This window comes from Musca vetustissima, unplaced genomic scaffold (assembly GCF_032173495.1).
Source record: "Musca vetustissima isolate MV318-11 ecotype Yass unplaced genomic scaffold, APGP_CSIRO_Mvet_v1 utg17501, whole genome shotgun sequence".
NCBI lineage: Eukaryota > Metazoa > Arthropoda > Insecta > Diptera > Muscidae > Musca > Musca vetustissima.
Genome location: NW_026885952.1, coordinates 26,401 through 44,855, shown reverse-complemented (window position 1 = coordinate 44,855; position 18,455 = coordinate 26,401). Strand labels below are relative to the sequence as shown.

Genomic DNA, 18,455 nt, shown 5'->3' with positions numbered 1-18,455 from the left:
ATTGGCCAAAATGAATTTATGTTTTTTATTGTCCTTACTAACTTCAGGAGTGGCATTGAAGGCGTGTCGGGGTTTCTTCCAAATCTGTCACACCACGTTGGCTGTGGCCTGAGCTGCAGTGAAATATTTCCTTGAGGTAAGTTTACTATTACTTCTCCTTGCTCCCGGTTAACGTTTTGATGGTGAATATCGTGATTACTTAGAGAGAGGTAACATGTCGGACAAAACTTCTGTATTACCCAATGAATTGTCTGGTGCGACAGGGATAATATATTTATACGAGGTTGATACAATAATACAAGGTAGGACATCTCGTAGTGAACAACAAAAATTAACTCTTTAGGTAAGTGCTTCTTCTATCAGATATAAAATAAATATTCGCAATATGTTTTTGTGTTAAAAAATTAATTAAACGTCATGATTTCATTCCAGAATTGAGTAGGGAATAGCATTAAACGTTTCTTTCATCTGAAACGTAATAATTTATTTTTGCGAATGCTGTTGAATTTTTAGCCACCGAAGTGTTCTCCGGTTTTACTGTTCTCCTCAATATTTCGTCCTGCTTCCATATTTTGTGGCTTCATGGCACCAATACTTCGATGATGAGCTCGTGTTGTCGATGTAATTTTGCAAATAATTGTTGATTTGCTTTTTGATTCTTTGGAGTGGGTTCGTTCACATTATAAACGGATGGGCCGACACGTATCTCAGCCAACTCCTGCCTTTTGGGACATGGATGAAGAAATCTGAAAATAAATTTAAAAATTTTATATTTTCTATAGATTTTTATTTGATGGGATAAATTTGATTGGTCAAATCCAAATCGACTTGATAGGGATCTGCAAATGATTTTCTTTACGGAAATTTTTGGAGCTATCCTTATCTGGACAACGGAAAAGGTTATCGACACATTAGTCTCTCAATTGACACTAAAAAGAGGTTAACATCAGAGTTGTTATCTGAAAAACAAAATATAATACCGAATATAGATATATAGGTAATGGTTTAGAAAATATTCTAAAAATATCCACGTCTATAGGTTCTATAGGTAATCGCTGAAAAATGTTTTTAATCCCTCCATGCTCATTGGCAGCTCTTAACATATATTCCCTTCGTTAGCAATTGGAACGCTTTTATGTTTTTGTTGGTTGCGAACAACCCTGTGAAATCACGCTGAATGTCAAACGTGTTTAAAATCGATTTGCTACAATTAATCGAAAGTCGACTAATCGATTAGTCTTAAAAGTGAGTGATTTGAGTGATTGGATTTCATGTGTGGAAAAATTTGCAAATAAATGAAAAATAAATAAAGAAAATCCGAAGAAAATTGTGTGAATGTAAAGAAAAAACACTATTTCACCATAAGAAATAGAAATTCAAAAAGAAAATTTAAACAAAGTGAGGAAAATAATGAAATAAGTGAGGCAGAAAAATTTCATCACATTCTAAGAAGAAGAAGCATTATCAAAGCAACGCAACAACAACAACTGCGGTCGGCATTCTCGAAGGAAAAGAAAACAAACAATCGACCACAGTAAACAACAATGGGTAGGAAATGTTGTATTGCCGGCTGTACATCGACATCACGGTTACCGGAACATCATGGAGTTACCTATCATTCATTTCCAGCGGGTAAGAATCATGATGGTTACTATTCGGGAAGTGTAATTTATTTGTTTTTGTTTTTATTTCAGATGAAAACACCCGCTCAATATGGATTAAAAATACCAAAATCAGTTCAGATCGTCAAATTACCAAAAGCGTCTTGGTATGTTCAAGACATTTTCGCCGCGCTGATTTTCAACCTCAACGTAGTGGTAAATATTTGCTAAAGCAAAAGGTATTTCCCACTGTGTTCCCCTGGGGTAAAGTTGATACAGCCCAGATAGAAGAAGATTTGGAATTTCTAAATTCCGCGACACCAAGTGTACCACCAACAGCTGTACTCACCACCGCTGCAGATACTGTGGATGAAGATACCAAAGCCACCGTGGCGGCCACAGTGGCACAAATAATGGCTCAAACGGCTGAATTAAATGCTGCTGCGGCTGCTTTGAAAAATGAAAAATCTGGCGATAATTTAGATGATTCACTGCAAGATCCAGCAGCGGCGGGAGCATCACCCGGAGTAAAATATGAACCGGTAATTGCCTTCAATCCGGGAGCACGTCTCGAAGCTCAAGATTTTGAGGGAGTTTGGCATGCGGCTCGCATCGTAGAGGTCGACAATGATGATCGTGAGGTTTTGATTAAATTCGAAAAGACCGGTAAAGTGAAATCGGCAATTGTCGGCACCGAGGAATGGATTCCAATGAACTCGTCACGTTTACGTCAGAAAATATCAACAAAACCCATACCGGTTTTTACACTGGAAGAGAAATGTTTGGCCAGATGGTCGGGGCCAAGGAAGTTCCCCGGAACCGTAAAGAAAATTCTTGGCAATGATACATATGAGGTGTTATTCGATGATGGTTATGTGAAAAATGTTCGTGCTATTCATATGAATAAAATTTCAAATTCATCGGATACTCCCCAAGAGCCAGTGGCGGTGGCCACGTCAGAGGTGACAGCTGGAGGGGAAAATGCGCAACCCTCCCCCTCCACACAGTTGGCAGCTGCTACACCAGCAACAGCACAAACAACCATATCGCCTGGTGTAAAACGGCCCGCCAGCGGTCCCTCGGATGGCTCCAAACCCAAAAAGCGGGCCGCCAGTTCTGGGCGTAAGGATTGGCCTTTATTGGATTTATCCAAATTGGATATTGGTAAGTTTTTTTCCTTTAACAAATTATATTATGTTTGCTTCTAATTAATTTTCTCCCTTATCCTTTCAGCTTCCTTAAATCTCCCCGAAGTACCTAGAGATGGTGAATGGGCCTGCCATTGGGTCAACGATCAGCCCATTGGCCGTGAAGGTTTTCTCATTGTTGGCGAACATCGCAAACCCACTGTCATTGTCGACGATTGGCGTCTTCCAGCCGGTTGGATAAAACACATGTATCAACGTTCCAATGTCCTGGGCAAATGGGATGTAATACTTGTCAGTCCCACTGGAAAACGTTTTAGGTCCAAAGCAGATCTTAAAACATACTTGGAAGAACAAGGCCAAGTGTATAATCCTGATATTTATGACTTCAGCATACATCGCCGTCGAGCAAAGGATATCAATTGTTATGTCTACACACCGGGCTATGTACCACAACAACCACCCAAACCAAAATCCGCATTAAATTTTGATGTTCCAGTGGAAAATAAACCGTTGTCAATGATTGAGCCTTTGAGAACCTCTGCTCCATCGCCATATATGGAAACACCAGTTGCCGAACCATTGCCACCAATTGAATTGTTAACATCCACAAGTTCAGCGGCAGAGGATAAAAGTGTAACTCAGGTGGAGGCTGAAGTACCAAAACAACTTTTAGAATCGGCCGAAATTAGTTCTACACCAACACCAACTAATACTCCCACCGTGGAGATGAAAGAAGAAGGCGGAGTTGCGAATACGGAAGCAACTGCAGTTGCAGGACAAACAAATGTATCGGAATCAGCTCCCCAGGTGGAGGATGGTTATGGTGAGTTGGATCTCTTTTTTTCAATAGAAAGCCTGGAGGAAAAATGTCCTTACTGTAGAAAGTCTTCTGCCCCCAGAAGATGTCTAGAAGGCATTCTGTCCATAGGAAACCTGTAGAAGACCTTCTGTCTATAGAAGACCTTTAGAAGGTCTTCGGTCCATAGAAAACCTTTAGAATGTCTTCTGTCCATAGAAGGCCTTTAGAATGTTTTCTGCCCATAGAAGACCTTTAGAAGGTGTTCTGTCCATAGAAGACCTATAGAAGGTCTTCTGTCCATAGAAGACCTATAGAAGGTCTTCTGTCCATAGAAGACCTATAGAAGGTCTTCTGCCTATAGAAGGCCTTTAGAAGGTCTTCTGTCCATAGAAGACCTGAAGAAAGCATTCTGCCCATAGAAGACCTGAAAAAAGTCTTCCGTCCATAGAACACTTGCAGAAGGTCTTCTCTCCATAAAGGACCAGTAGAAGGTATTCTGCCCCTAGAAGATGTCTAGAAGGCCTTCTGCTCAGTGAATACCTGTAGAAGACCTTCTTTCCACATAAGACCTCTTGATGATCTTCTGCTCGAAGAATATCTGAAGAAGGTATTTTGTCCGTAGAAAACCTGCCGAAAGTCTTCTGAAGCCATATAAGACCTCTGAAAGATAATTTTTCTATATAATAGCTATAGAAGCTCGTCTGTTCATAGAAGAACTGGATTAGATCTTTTGTCCATATAATGCTCTGCATGCAGGATACCAGTAAAAGTTATTCTTTCCACAGAAGTCCTGAATGTCCTTCCTCAAGAATTCCTTTTTTGATTGCATTTATTATATTTTTCATTTCCAGCTCTTATTGGCGGCCTAAAGGTACAGATTGTCGATAACCTTTTCCGATGCCCTGATGAAGGATGCTCCAAAAATTTCCGCAAAGAAAATCATTTGCAGATCCATGTCAAGCATTACCATTTGAATTTGGCCAAGTAAGTTTATCTCTCCCACAGAAATTCTATAGATTTTTTTTTTAAATTTAAAATTTAATTTCAGATTACTTGGTTCATGTCCCAAGATGCAGGAATTGGCAGAGAAACGTACCAGGCCCTCTGATCATGATGTGACCGAACCCACACCCAAGAATCAAATACCCAATCAACAATTCTTTGCAAAATTACACCAACAAGACTTGGAACAGACACGGGCTCATCGGCGTAGTATTGGTGCCGTGAAGCCACAAAATGTGGAAGGGGGAGAAGGCACGGAGGAGCAAATTAAAACCGGAGAACAAGGCGAACCGCAGCAGACACAAACGGAGGCGAACACCAGCACTTCGGCGGCAAACAACTCAACTTTGGATAGTTCATTTGCCTCCACGGCACCAGATGATTCATTGGGCAACATTGAAGCACTGCCCGATGTGCCACCTCTCTCTAAGAAATCGCGATTTTCACCATCGAAACGTACCCCGGGAGCCAGGAAAAGTAATCGTCAACGTACTACAAGGAAATATTTGACTGCAGCTCAGGCCACAGCCAGCCGATCAATGCAGCAGAATGCTGCACACACAACCACCACCAGTGCCCCACCCCCAACAACGGGTGATTCCAGTTTTAGTGGTGTGGCAGATTTTGAGGAGACCCGGCATTCATTCAATGCCACTCCTGAAGTTAATAAGGACAGCAAAAAACGTAAATCCACATTGGCTAATACACCACTCAGCAGTGTAGAATCTCCAATAACTGCCGATTCGGGATCAAGTTCATTACATCCAACGGATGGTGCAGAAACGGCCAACACCACCCAACAATACATCAAGGAGAATGGTGAAATTATAAAAATCGTAAGCATGCGTCAAGAGGAAATTATCAATTGTCTGTGTAAATACGGCCTCGAAGATGGCCTAATGATCCAATGTGAATTATGCCTGTGCTGGCAACATGGCCATTGTCATGGCATTGAAAATGAATCACAAGTACCGGATAAATATGTTTGCTATATATGTCGTCATCCTGACAAGCAACGCTATTCAATGCAATTTAAACATGATCAAGATTGGCTCTATGAAGGTAAATTGCCCGCAGCCAATTATCATACACAAAATCCAACGTTGATGAATAAACGTGCCGATTATCTAAAACGTTCTCATGTGTTGACGGGTAACTTATTGGAGTTGAAGAATTTCATGCATTCACTGAAGGTGAAAATAAATATTGCCAATAATAAATCACATCCCAAACTATATTTATGGGCCACCAAATGGGATGAAGATGTGGAAATAAAAAATGAAATTAAAAGTGAATTAGATGGAGAAAATAAAACAGAAACAATCGATTCAAAATTGTGTTTAACACCAACCTCTAAGAAAATTAAAATGGAGCCGGTGACACCAGCCAATCCGCCCATACCCAATATACCACAACCGGAGGCACCCATTGACCCGGTGGAATGTCAACAACGTTTGCAGGAACACATTAAAATACAACAAAATTTGGCAATGCAAAGGCTTAATGATATAGAATCGGCCATAGATGGTAAGATTGACATATAATATAATACCTTTTAATAGGTTTTTAATGAAATATTTTTTTTATATTCCAGCCCTGGAACAGGAAGATGACTTACCCGATTTACGTGATGCCGATTTGGGTACCACCAAAGACGTGTTAGCCTCCTTCATCAAGGAATTGGACACAGTTAAACAAATTGCCAAACTAAATGCATTGGAACATACCAAAATGGCTTATAAGAATGCTGTGGCAGCAGTTTAATTTAGTTTCGGTTTTTTTATTTTTTCTTTTTGAATGATCGTATTTTATAGTGTATATTTTATCAATATTTCATTTTAGTTCTTAATTTTTAGAAAGAAGCTTTCTAAAAAAGCTAATTTTTAGGCTATTAACTTTTAGATATGTTCGAATAAGAGTTTGTTTGAATAAAAATTTAATAATGGATGTTACACAAAAAAACGTTTTGTTTTTTTTTAAAGAAATTGTATAGACACATTATTTTCAAGGATTGTCAATAGGCGTGCATTTTGTAGAAATATTTCTAAAAATATTTTTGAAGAATTATCTTCAAGGATTAAATATATTTAAAAAAAATCCAGTAGTATATTTTTTTTAATCACAAAATGTTTAAGAATTATATAGAAGTCAACCGTTTCCAACTTCCACAAAAATCTTACTTTCTGTGGTTGCATATTCTGAGCTTGGGCTATTTTTTGCGATATTTGCACCCTCTTGACCGACTAGATGTCAACCGTTTCCACGACAGAGGAGTCTACGATACGACCCGAGTTATACTCGGCCAACGTCTGTCACCTCAGCCAATTGTGTAAAAGCAAAAGGGCTGCTACAACCACAACAACTATATGTCAACAATTATTTCTAGAATTCGGTAGACGAGAACTGTACTTGTCCAGATTTTCTATACCGTGGGTTATGTTGTGATGTTGGGCTTTCAATTGTAGCCTATAGATCGACTCAAAGAAAAAACACAAAAAATTAAGTTTTCGGTCCACTTCATCCCAAAATTATTTTGTGATCATCACCGAAAATTATAGGCGTTGTCCTTGACCATAACTGAAACCTCATGGAAAATTTCAAAGCGATCAGCGCTATATTTCCGCCCTCTAGTGTGGTAATGGGTTACAAAATAATATCTCAGTACTTCAGCACCTGTATATATTTAGGTGTAACTCCCACAGCCGAGTACATACGACAATATAATTGTTATCAATTTAAAGGTCAATCACTCCTCATGAACATACTATTAACTTCTCGGGTATAGGTCCTTAAGGGGCAAATATATACGCCATTGAATACAAATTTTGTAATTTTTCACACAAGTCAGGGTCCATTTGACCACCTAAATATTGACCAATCCTTATCAAAGCGTCCTACATGGCAAAAGGAAACGAGATACACACATGGTTCCTTTTCAGAATATGCATAGAATCACTTTCTGAGTCGATTTATGCATATCCATGTTAAATTGTAAACAAAGTACAGGTCGCATTTATGATCCGAATTGAATGAAATTTTGCATAAGTCATTTATTTGGCCCAAGGACCCTATTGAAATTGAAGAAAATCTTAGATTTAAATATAGCTCCCATATATAGCTTATTTAATTAGGTCCATATTGATGTATGCGAAGTTTTGTTTGACGTGGGGGACGGCTCCGATTGGCTTTAATATGGCGAAGTCCAGGCTTATCTTGGCCCCTCTTTCATCTCAATTGTGGACACTGACCTCCACGCGGTGCCACTTGGGGAGCTATTTTCATCACCCGATGAAATAGTGAGCTAATATGTGAGTTCACCCATAAAAACTTTAAAAAATGGGTTGAGGCGTCGGGTTAGTTGCCCACTCTCGGAAAACCCAACCTACTAAAAAAAAATAAAACCATGAACAGACCAAAGACATATTTTACGAGCGCCTAGAAACAGCATATGATCGTTGCCCTGGCCATGACATGAAAATTCTGCTAGGAGATTTTAATACAAAAATCGGAATGGAAAATTCAAAGGATCTCTCGAAGCCCTTTAATACCGAACGAGGATTCAGACAAGGTGGCAGTTTGTCGTGTGACCTTTTTAACATCCTGCTTGAAAAGGTCATGCGAGAGGCAAAAGTGAACAGAAATGACACTCTGTACACCAAACAACATCGACATAATGGGTCGAACATTGAGAGCGGTAACATCCACCTTTGAACAAATTGAAAAGGAGTTTGCCAAAATGGGTCTGGCAGTAAACGGCGAGAAGACCAAGCTGATGGTATCAACGCGCAAGACGTCCAGTAGACTCGGACCAACTGTGAAACTTGAGAAATACAGCTTGGAGATAGTCAAAGATTTTATATACCTTGGTACCGCCATAAACAAAACGAATCACATTAGTTTTGAAATTCGGAGAAGGATAGTGATGACCAATCGATGTTACTATGGTCTGAGCAAACAACTCAAAAGCAAGACCACCTCCCGCCAGACCAAACTCACACTCACAAGACGCTGATACTACCCGTGCTGTTATACGGATCTGAAGCATGGGTACTTACGCAAGCAGATGAGGCAGCTCTTGGAGTGTTTGAGAAAAAAATTCTCCGAAAGATCTATGGGCCGATCTGCGTTGACGGTGAATTATTTTTTAAAAAATATTTATACCCTTCACCACACTGTGGTACAGGGTATTATGTCTTTGTGCATATGTTTGTAACAGGCAAAAGGAAACGAGATAGACCCATAGTTCCTTTTGAGAATATGCATAGAATCACTTTCTGAGTCGATTTATATATGTCCGTCCGTCCGATTTGGATGAAATTTGGTACAGCTCATTTGTTTGGCCCAAGGACGAACCCTATTGAAATTGGGAAAAATCGGTTCAGATTTCGATATAGCTCCCATATATATTTTCGCCCGATTTAAGGTAAATTGTGCACTATATATCTGTTGATTTGCATGAAATTTAGTACAACGTACTGAATTGAGCCTAGAACGATGTCTGAAAAGTTTCGTGAAAATCGGTCCAGATTTATATATAGCTCCCATATATAGTTTCGTCCGATTTCATGTAAATGGTGCACCAAAGTCCCTACATATCTTTCGATTTGCATCAAATTTGGCATAACGTACTGAATTGAGCCTAAAACGATATCTGCCAAGTTTCGAGAAAATCGGTCCAGATTTAGATATAGCTCCCATATATAGTTTCGTCCGATTTCATGTAAATGGTGCACTAAAGTCCCTATATATCCTTTGATTTGCACGAAATTTGGCATAACGTACTGAATCGAGCCTAGAGTGATGTCGGTCAAGTTTCGTGTAAATTTAATGTAAATTTAGTCCAGATTGATGGGGGCCAAGTTTCGTGAAAATAGGTTGAGATTTAGATATAGCTCCCTTTTATTATAGATTGATTTTAAGTAATTGACGCACCAAGGAACCAATATTCTGGTAGGAACAAAACGTAATAAAAATAGTATAACCTAACCTGTGACAAGTTTCCTTGAAATCGCTTCATATTTGGATATAGTTTCCATATATATTTTCGCCCGATTTCAAGTAAATTAGGCATCAAACTCCTCATGTTAGTCAGATTGACATCGAATGATCTGTTTATGGATAGATCTAGGTAGATTCACATTTAGATAAATATCATCAGCGGTTTATTATACCCATAGTGGTGAAGGGTATCATATAGTCGGCCCCGTCCGACTTTACTATTTTCCTTACTGGGGTTTTTTCGAAATATGTTTTCCATGAATTATCTATAATCATATTTTTTAAAACTGGGTATCTCTCATCTCCCCCCTCTAAAATGTCCAAACCACCCATAAATCTACTTAAATACCCCAGATTAATTTCCATCATAAATACACCTCAACCACAATATTTATTTCTTTTTGTTGTTGTTAATTTGTCATATTAATAATGCTTATTACAGAAAAATATATAATAAAGATTAATGTTCATTGTCATTATGCTATCTGTTAAGGATACGACGTAGCCATAAAGCATTTTGGTATTAGCATGTCAGCAAAAAACATAATTCTAAATGGAAAAAGGAAAACATTTTTGCTACCACATTCATCTACACCTGTATGCAGATACATCTACACACAGATATACCAACATACTGATACACCTTCATACAGATACACCTCCGTTCATTGCGACGACACACATCAATGATATTTTTCCTTCTCTTTATTTTCGTTAATGGTAGATGTTATAACAAAAGGTCCTCTCATACCTTTGACTATACGGGATGAATGTGTAGGTGTCTCTGTATGTGTGTTTGTGTGATGGCATATCATCATCGTTATCCTGTGCATGATTGCGGCAAATTAGCAGCAAAAATGTTTTCCAACGATTGAGATAAATTTTCATAATAAATTAATTAAAAACACGAATGTTAGACGGAAGGGAATTATGGAGAATTAAAATCGAAAAAATAGGGAAATAAATATATACGTATCTTAATGATGTAATAAACATTAAAGAGAAAGATTTTTAGATATGAAGAGCGGGTAAAAAAAAATGAAATAATAAAAAAAAGAACAACAACTTCAAACCAGTAAGGAAAGTAGTAAAGTCGGACGGAGCCGACTATATGATACCCTTCACCATATATATATATATATCCTCCCTATAACATTAATTTTGTGAACCGACTTAAATCAATCATAGACATGTCATTCTGCAACCTATGCTACATTTTTCATATGTAAACCGACTAACATCAATCCCTATACATGTCATTCTGTAACCTATGCCAAAATTTTGTAAATCGATTTAAAGCAAACTTGACACACGCTAGTTGGTATGCTGAACTATTTAAAACATAATCTAAATCGGACAACCATTGATTTTTTTGGTGTAAAATTAACATTAATAGGTTGAAATTATATACGGAGACTATGCTATATCTACATCTGATATTAACAACAGTACGTTGTGTCAATCGGCCTAGCTATGGATCTTTAGTGCATCATTTACTTAAAATCGGACGAAAATATATATATAGGAGGTATATATAAATCTGAACTGAATTTCTTAGCACACATTATTCTAGAGTTAATTCAGTAAGCTATACCAAATTTCGTTCAAATTTAAGAATATATAGGGTCTTTGGTGCAACATTTACATTGAATCGGACGAAAATATATATGGGAGCTATATTTAAATGTGAACCGATTTTCACGAAACTTAACATACATCATTGTAGATCTAATTCAGTACACTGTGCCTAATTTCGTGCAAATCGAAAGATATAAAGGGACTTTGGTGCCCCATTTACATTAAATCGGACGAAACTATATATGGGAGCTATATCTAAATCTGAACCGATTTTCTCGAAACTGGCAGACATCACTCTAGATTTTCCAAATTTCGGAAAATCTTAACACACATAAATCGGACGAAACTATATATAGGAGCTATATCTAAATCTGACCTAATTAACACACGTACGCTGTGTCAAATTTCGTGCAAATCGAAATATATATAAGGACTTTGGTGCCCCATTTACCTAAAATCGGACGAAGCTATATATGGTAGCTATATCTAAATCTGAACCGATATTTAGGAAACTTGGCAGACATCACTCTAGGTTAAATTCAGTACGTTAGGCCAAATTTCGTGAAAATCGAAAGATGTATAGGGACTTTGGTGCACCATTTACCATAAATCGGACGAAACTATATATAGGAGCTATATCTAAATCTGAACCGATTTTCTCCAAACTTAACACACGTCATTCTAGACTCAATTGAGTACACCGTGCCAAATTTCGTGCAAATAGAAATATATATAGATACTTTGGTGCCCCATTTACCTTAAATCGGACGAAACTATAGACTGGATCTATATCTAAATCTGGGCTGATTTTTAGGAATCTTGGCAGACATCACTCTAGGCTCAATTGAGTATGTTATGCTAAATTTTGTGCTAATAGAAAGATATATAGGGACTTTGTTGCACCATTTACATAAAATCGGACGAAAATATATATGGAAGCTATATCTAAATCTGAACCGAACTTAATAGACATCTTTCTAGGCTCAATTCAGTACGCTGCGCCAAATTTCGTGCAAATCGAAAGATATATAGGGACTTTGTTGCACCATTTACATAAAATCGGACAAACCTATATACGGGAGCTATATCTAAATCTGAACCGATTTTCTCTAATCTCAACACACGTCATTCTACACTCAATTGAGTACACCGTGCCAAATTTCGTGCAAATCGTATTATATATAGATACTTTGGTGCACCATTTACATAAAATCGGACAAACCTATACATGGGAGCTTTATCTAAATCTGGACCGATTTTCAGGAAACTTAACACACATCATTCTAGACTCAATTGAGTACACCGTGCCAAATTTCGTCCAAATCGAAAGATATATAGGGACTTTCGTGCCCAATTTACCATAAATCGGACGAAACTATATATGGAAGCTATATCTAAATCTGAACCGATTTTTTCGAAACTTGGTTAAATTCATTACGTTATGCCAAATTTCGTGCAAATCGAAAAATATATAGGGACTTTTGTGCCCCATTTAACTTAAATCGGACGAAAATATATATATCCAAATTTGAACTGATTTTTCCCAATTTCAATAGGGTTTGTCTTTGGGTCAAATAAGTGACCTATGCACATTTCATCCAATTTACAATTTAACATGGACAGACGGACGGACGGTCATGCATAAATCGACTCAGAAAGTGATTCTATGCATATTCTCAAAGGGAACCAGGTGTCTATCTCGTTTCCTTTTGCCTGTTACAAACATATGCACAAAAACATAATACCCTGTACCACAGTGTGGTGAAGGGTATACAAATCACTCTTATAAATACAACTTAAAACCAGTGAGCGGAGCAGCATAGTCGGGCGGGGCCGACCATATGATACCCTACACAACTTCCATGAACATCTAACTTTCTGTGGTACTACATTCTAAGCTTGGGCAATATTTCGCGATGTTTGCACCCTCTTGACCCACTAGAGGTCAACAAATATTACTAATATTCAGTACAGCTCTTCTAATCACTTGCCCAGATTCCCTTCAACGTGGGTTGTTTTGTGATGTTCGCTTTTCAATTGTGGCATGTAGATCGACTCGAAAAAAGAAGTTTTCGGTCCACTTCATCCCAATATTAATATCTGATCATCACCGAAAATGATATGCGTTGTCCTTGACCATACCTGCATACTAATGGACAATTTCAAAGTGATGAGCGCTATATTTCCGTCCTCTAGTGTAGTAATGGGTTACTAAATAATATCTGAGTACGTAAGCACCTGTAAATATTTAAGTGTAACTCCCACATCCGAGTTCCTACGACATTGAAATAGGTATCAATTGAAAGGTCAACCACTCCTCTTGGGTATACTATCAACTTCTCGGGTGTATGCCCTTCAGGGGTAAATCTTTACTGTATAGGATACAAATTTTGTAATTTTTCACACAAGAGTCAGGGTCCATTTGACCCGTTAAATATTGATCGATCTTTATAAAAACAGGCATGCTTATTCTGTGGCCCAATCCTCTTCTCCATGTAAAAATTCGCGATGTTTGGATCATAATTGCGGCCTCTGGAGCGGCCAGAAAATCAGACAATAATCAAGTTTTTGGTCCATTTCACCACCTAAATATTAACCGATCTTTTCCAAAAACAATAGGGGTCTTCACTGGCCAGAACCCATCCTACATGCAAAATTTCATGAAGATTAGTCCATGACTGTGGCCTGTATCGTGTTTACAAATTATAATGGACAGACGGACGGACACACATGTCTAGATCAACTCAGCTAGTCGAGATATGACGATCGGAATTAAAAAAATTCATCAAATATTTGTTAAAAAATCTTTGACAATTTTTATTAACAAATATTTGCAAATAATTTTCCTTAATTAAATGGTCCATCAAAACTTTTCGCATTTCTTATTCGGCAGCACACCTTTGTCACAACGACAGGAAGTTAATGTTTTATTGCTTAAAAGGTAGCAATAAAATGTTCTTGTAGTTCCCGTGGCATCTCTGCAATTTTTCAAATTACAAATCTGTGCCAGTCCCGAAAGTAGGAAAAAAATATTTTCTAAATAACGAAAAGAAACCATTTCCAATTTCTAAGTAAGAAAAACTGTTTTGATACTCTTTGGGTGTTGGTGTGGCAGTTGCTGTTGCACCTGAATAATTTGTTTGCCAAGAAAATTATTATGTTTTGAAAGTTGTTTTTTTTTTTCGCCCCAACTATTTTGGGTGTCGGAGTAGGGGTCAGGGGTGGTTGCTTTTGTTGGGATGTTTTCCTAACGATGTTGTTGGCTGTTTTCTTTTTATTTTCATGGCCAGGAAACCCACTGCCACCCAAGAGTTATCGTTATGTTTACAGCAGCCATTGCTACCGGCAAAGCTTGAAGCATTTAGTTGTCGTGTGTACGTGTGTGTTTGCTTTTTTGGTTGTTGTCCCAGCTGACCTCGTTGTTTGACGCCTCTTCCTTTTATCAGTGGAATACCAGATGAATTGTTGCTTCGTTTCGTTTCCTTTTTTCTGTTGTTGTTGTTGTTAAATGTTAAACGTGATGCAGCGCATTTTTGTGCAGTTTGCCAAAAGTTAGTTCTCGAGCAGCTAGGTATTGCAAAATATTTACCTTGCCTGTGAAAGGTGAGATGAGGAGGTGGTGTCTTCCTTGGCGTATTTTTTGGTAAGTTTTACAAAATTGATGTTGGAATTTTAGCAGATGTTTACTTGAATAGTTTGATAGAGTTTTCTTTTTTTAATTCTTTTTTCCGTTTTCTTCTTCTTCTTCTTCTTTCATTCATTTATTGTACCTGAATGAGTTTTCCTTTAAGTGGAGTTAAAAGTTTCTTCTTTTATGAAGGAATTCATGAATGAAGTTTCGATATTTTCTTTTCTGATATTTTGGTAAGGAAATAAATAAATAAATAAATGTTAAGTAGAATTGGGGTTTTTTAATTGTTTTTTTTTCTATTTTTTTAACGTAGATTTTTATATTTATTTAAAGACTAGCATATGCGCGCTACTTCGTTAGCGAATGTGGGAAATACTTAAGCATGTATTAACATATTATTTTATTTCCACAGAAAACAGCATATGTCAGAAAGACTAAATAATCCAGACATTAATATCGATCATATGTTTAATTTGAGTACCAAATTTCACGAATCAAGCTCTAAAGGTTCACCGAGATCCAAATTTTACCAAATTTTGTTCCATTTAGCAAATATTATTTCCATAAGTACCCACCTCCATGAACCAACAAAACTTCCTGCATACACCGATCCTACACGCCACAAAATTTCAAATTTCAGGATTCCAACCCTACCAGTTCACCCACAATTCAAATTGTATTATATTTAGTACGCAGTAGTAAGAATTTCCAAAACTTCCTACTTAACCCAAACCTTCACCCCACAGTGAACCTAAAATCAAGTTTCAGATTTTCAACTCTGTCGGTTCACCCGCAATTCAAATTGTACTAAATTTAGTACACAGTAGTACGACCCCACACTGATCCTAAATCCAATTTTCAGGATTCCAATTCTATCGGTTCACCAACAATTCAAATTGTACTAAATTTAGTACATAGAAGTACCAATTTCCAAACTTCCAAACTGTACCAAATTTAGTACACAGTAGTACGAATTTCCAAAATTTCCTACTTCACCCAAACCAACACCCCACAGTGATCCTAAATCTGAATTTCAGGATTCAAACTCTACCGGTTCACACACAATTCAAATTGTACCAAATTTGGTACACATTAGTTCAAATTTCCAAAACCAATCCAAGTCTCAGGATTCGAACTCTATCGGTTCACCCACAATACAAATTGTACCAAATTTAGTAAAAAATATATTACGAATTTCAAAAACTTCCCACTTAACCCAAACCAACACCCCCACAGTGATCCTAAATCCATTTTTCAGGATTCAAACTCTATCAGTTCACTCACAATTCAAATTGTACCAAATTTAGTACACAGTAGTACCAATTTCCAAAACATTCTACATACCCCAATCCCACACTGATCCTAAATCCAAGTTTCAGGATTCCAACTCTATCGATTCAACCACAATTAAATTGTACCAAATTTAGTACACAGTAGTACGAATTTCTAAAACCTCCTTCTTACCACAAACCTACACCCCCATAGTGATCCTAAATCCAAGATTCAGGATTCCAACTATATCGTTTCACTCACAATTAAAATTGTACCAAATTTAGTACACAGTAAACCGAATTTCCAAAACTTCCTACATACCCCAATTCTACACCTACACAGTGATCCTAAATCAAAATTTGAGGATTCCAACTCTATCGGTTTACCCACAATTAAAATTGTACCAATTTCCAAAACTTCCTACATACCCCAATCCTACACCCCAACAATGATACTAAATTCAAGTTTTAGGATTCCAACTCTATCGGTTCACCCACAATTCAAATTGTACTAAATTTAGTACATAGTAGTACCAATTTCCAAATCCACCTACATACCCCAATCCTACACCTCCACAGTGATTCTAAATCAAAATTTCAGGATTCCAACTCTATCGCTTCACCCACAATTTAAATTGTACCAAATTTAGTACACTTAGTACAAATTTCTAAAATTTCCTACATACCCCAACCCTACACCCCCACAGTGATCCCAAATCCATGTTTCAGGATTCCAACTCTATCGGTTCACTCACAATTCAAATTGTACCAAATTTAGTACACATTAGTACAAATTTCTAAAACTTCCTACATATCTCAATCTTACACCTCAACAGTGATCCTGGCTCCAAATTTCATGATTCTAGCTCTATTGGTTCACCTAAAATTCAAATTGTACCAAATTTAGTACCATTTAGTACCCATAAGTATTATTCTCGTAAACTGAATCCTGACCCCAATCCCATACCCCTACAGTGATCCCGACTCCAAATTTCATTGTTCCCGCTCTATAGGATCACCCAAATCCAAAGTGTACCGATTATAGTACGATTTAGTACTTTTCGTACACATAAGTAACAAATTTCCAAAACTACGTTCATATCCCAATCCTGCACTCCGACGGTAATTTTAATTTCAAATTCCAGGATTCCAGCTCGATTTGTACCTCCAAATCAAATTTGTATCAAATGTAGTACCATATTGTACTTTTCGTACACATGAGTACACGCTTTCTAAACTCTCCTCATATCGACCCTAATTCTCAACCTTAATTTGCATTCCAAATTTCAAGTTTTTAGCTCAATCCATTCACATGCTACGAAATTGTACCAAATTTAGTACATTTCTGTACTTTTCCGATACTTATAGTTCGAATTTCCAAAAAGTCCTTTCTACATCTATTCTACACTCCATCAGTGACCCTCAATCCAAATTTCAGATTTGTAGCTCTACTGGTTCGCCAAATACAAATGATAACAAATTTAGTACTTTTCGTACGGTTCTAGTACGAATTTCCAAAAACCCAGCCTTATCTGTCACCTTTGGACCAAGAGTGACACTCACCCAAAATGTCAAGATTCTAGCTTCAGCCGTTTCGTCTGGGCGTTGATGAATCGTTAAATCAGTCAGTCTGTCAGTCAGTCCATCACTTTATTCTTTTATTAGTATAGATTAAATTTGTACCAAATATAGTACCATATAGTACTTTTCGTACACATGAGTAAGCGCATTCAAAACCATCTCCTTAAATGGACCCTACATCTCAACCTAAATTCACACTCCAAATTTCAAGTTTTTAACGCTATCCGTTCAAATGCTACAGAATTGTACCAAATTTAGTACATTTTCGTACTTTTCGGATAGTTATAGTTCGAACTTCCAAAAACCCTTTGGTACATCTATCCTACACTCCATCAATACACAATTTCAGAGTTCTGGCTCCACCGGTTCGCCAAATACAAATGTTATCACATTAAGTACTTTTTAGTACTTTTCGTACCGTTCTGGTACGAATTTCCAAAAACCCAGCATAATCTGTCACCTTTGGACCAAGGGTGACCCTCACCCAAAATTTCAAAATTCTAGCTTCAGCCGTTTCGTCTGGGCGTTGTTGAATCGTTAAATCAGTCTGTCAGTCAATCACTTTACTCTTTTATTAGTATAGATTATCTATATATATATATATATGAAGGTCTATCGATTCAAAAATATTTTTCTACCCTTCACCACACTGTGGTACAGGGTATTATGTCTTTGTCCATATGTTTGTAACAGGCAAAAGGAAACGAGATAGACAAATGGTTCCTTTTAAGAATATGCATAGAATCACATTCTGATCGATTTACGCATGCCCGTATATATTTTCGTCCGATTTAATGTAAATGGTGCACTAAAGTCCCTATATATCTTTCTATTTTCACGAAATTC

General features: G+C 37.3%; 1 protein-coding gene across 1 annotated transcript; it reads left to right on the top strand.

Annotated features, from left to right (window-relative positions):
- The first annotated feature begins 1,544 nt into the window (after positions 1 to 1,544).
- LOC133333310 (uncharacterized) lies at positions 1,545 to 6,314 on the top strand. Its single transcript, XM_061541625.1, has 6 exons — positions 1,545 to 1,632; positions 1,695 to 2,765; positions 2,835 to 3,572; positions 4,400 to 4,532; positions 4,597 to 6,077; positions 6,145 to 6,314. Exons 1-6 carry the CDS (start codon positions 1,545 to 1,547, stop codon positions 6,312 to 6,314), a joined length of 3,681 nt encoding a protein of 1,226 aa, XP_061397609.1.
- The last annotated feature ends 12,141 nt before the right edge of the window (positions 6,315 to 18,455 follow it).

Coding starts and splice junctions, on each gene's coding strand:
- LOC133333310 (XM_061541625.1), top strand. CDS start 1,545: ATGGGTAGGAAATGTTGTATTGCCGGCTGTACATCGACATCACGGTTA. Junction 3,573..4,399: donor CCAGGTGGAGGATGGTTATG/GTGAGTTGGATC, acceptor TTTCATTTCCAG/CTCTTATTGGCGGCCTAAAG. Junction 4,533..4,596: donor TACCATTTGAATTTGGCCAA/GTAAGTTTATCT, acceptor ATTTAATTTCAG/ATTACTTGGTTCATGTCCCA.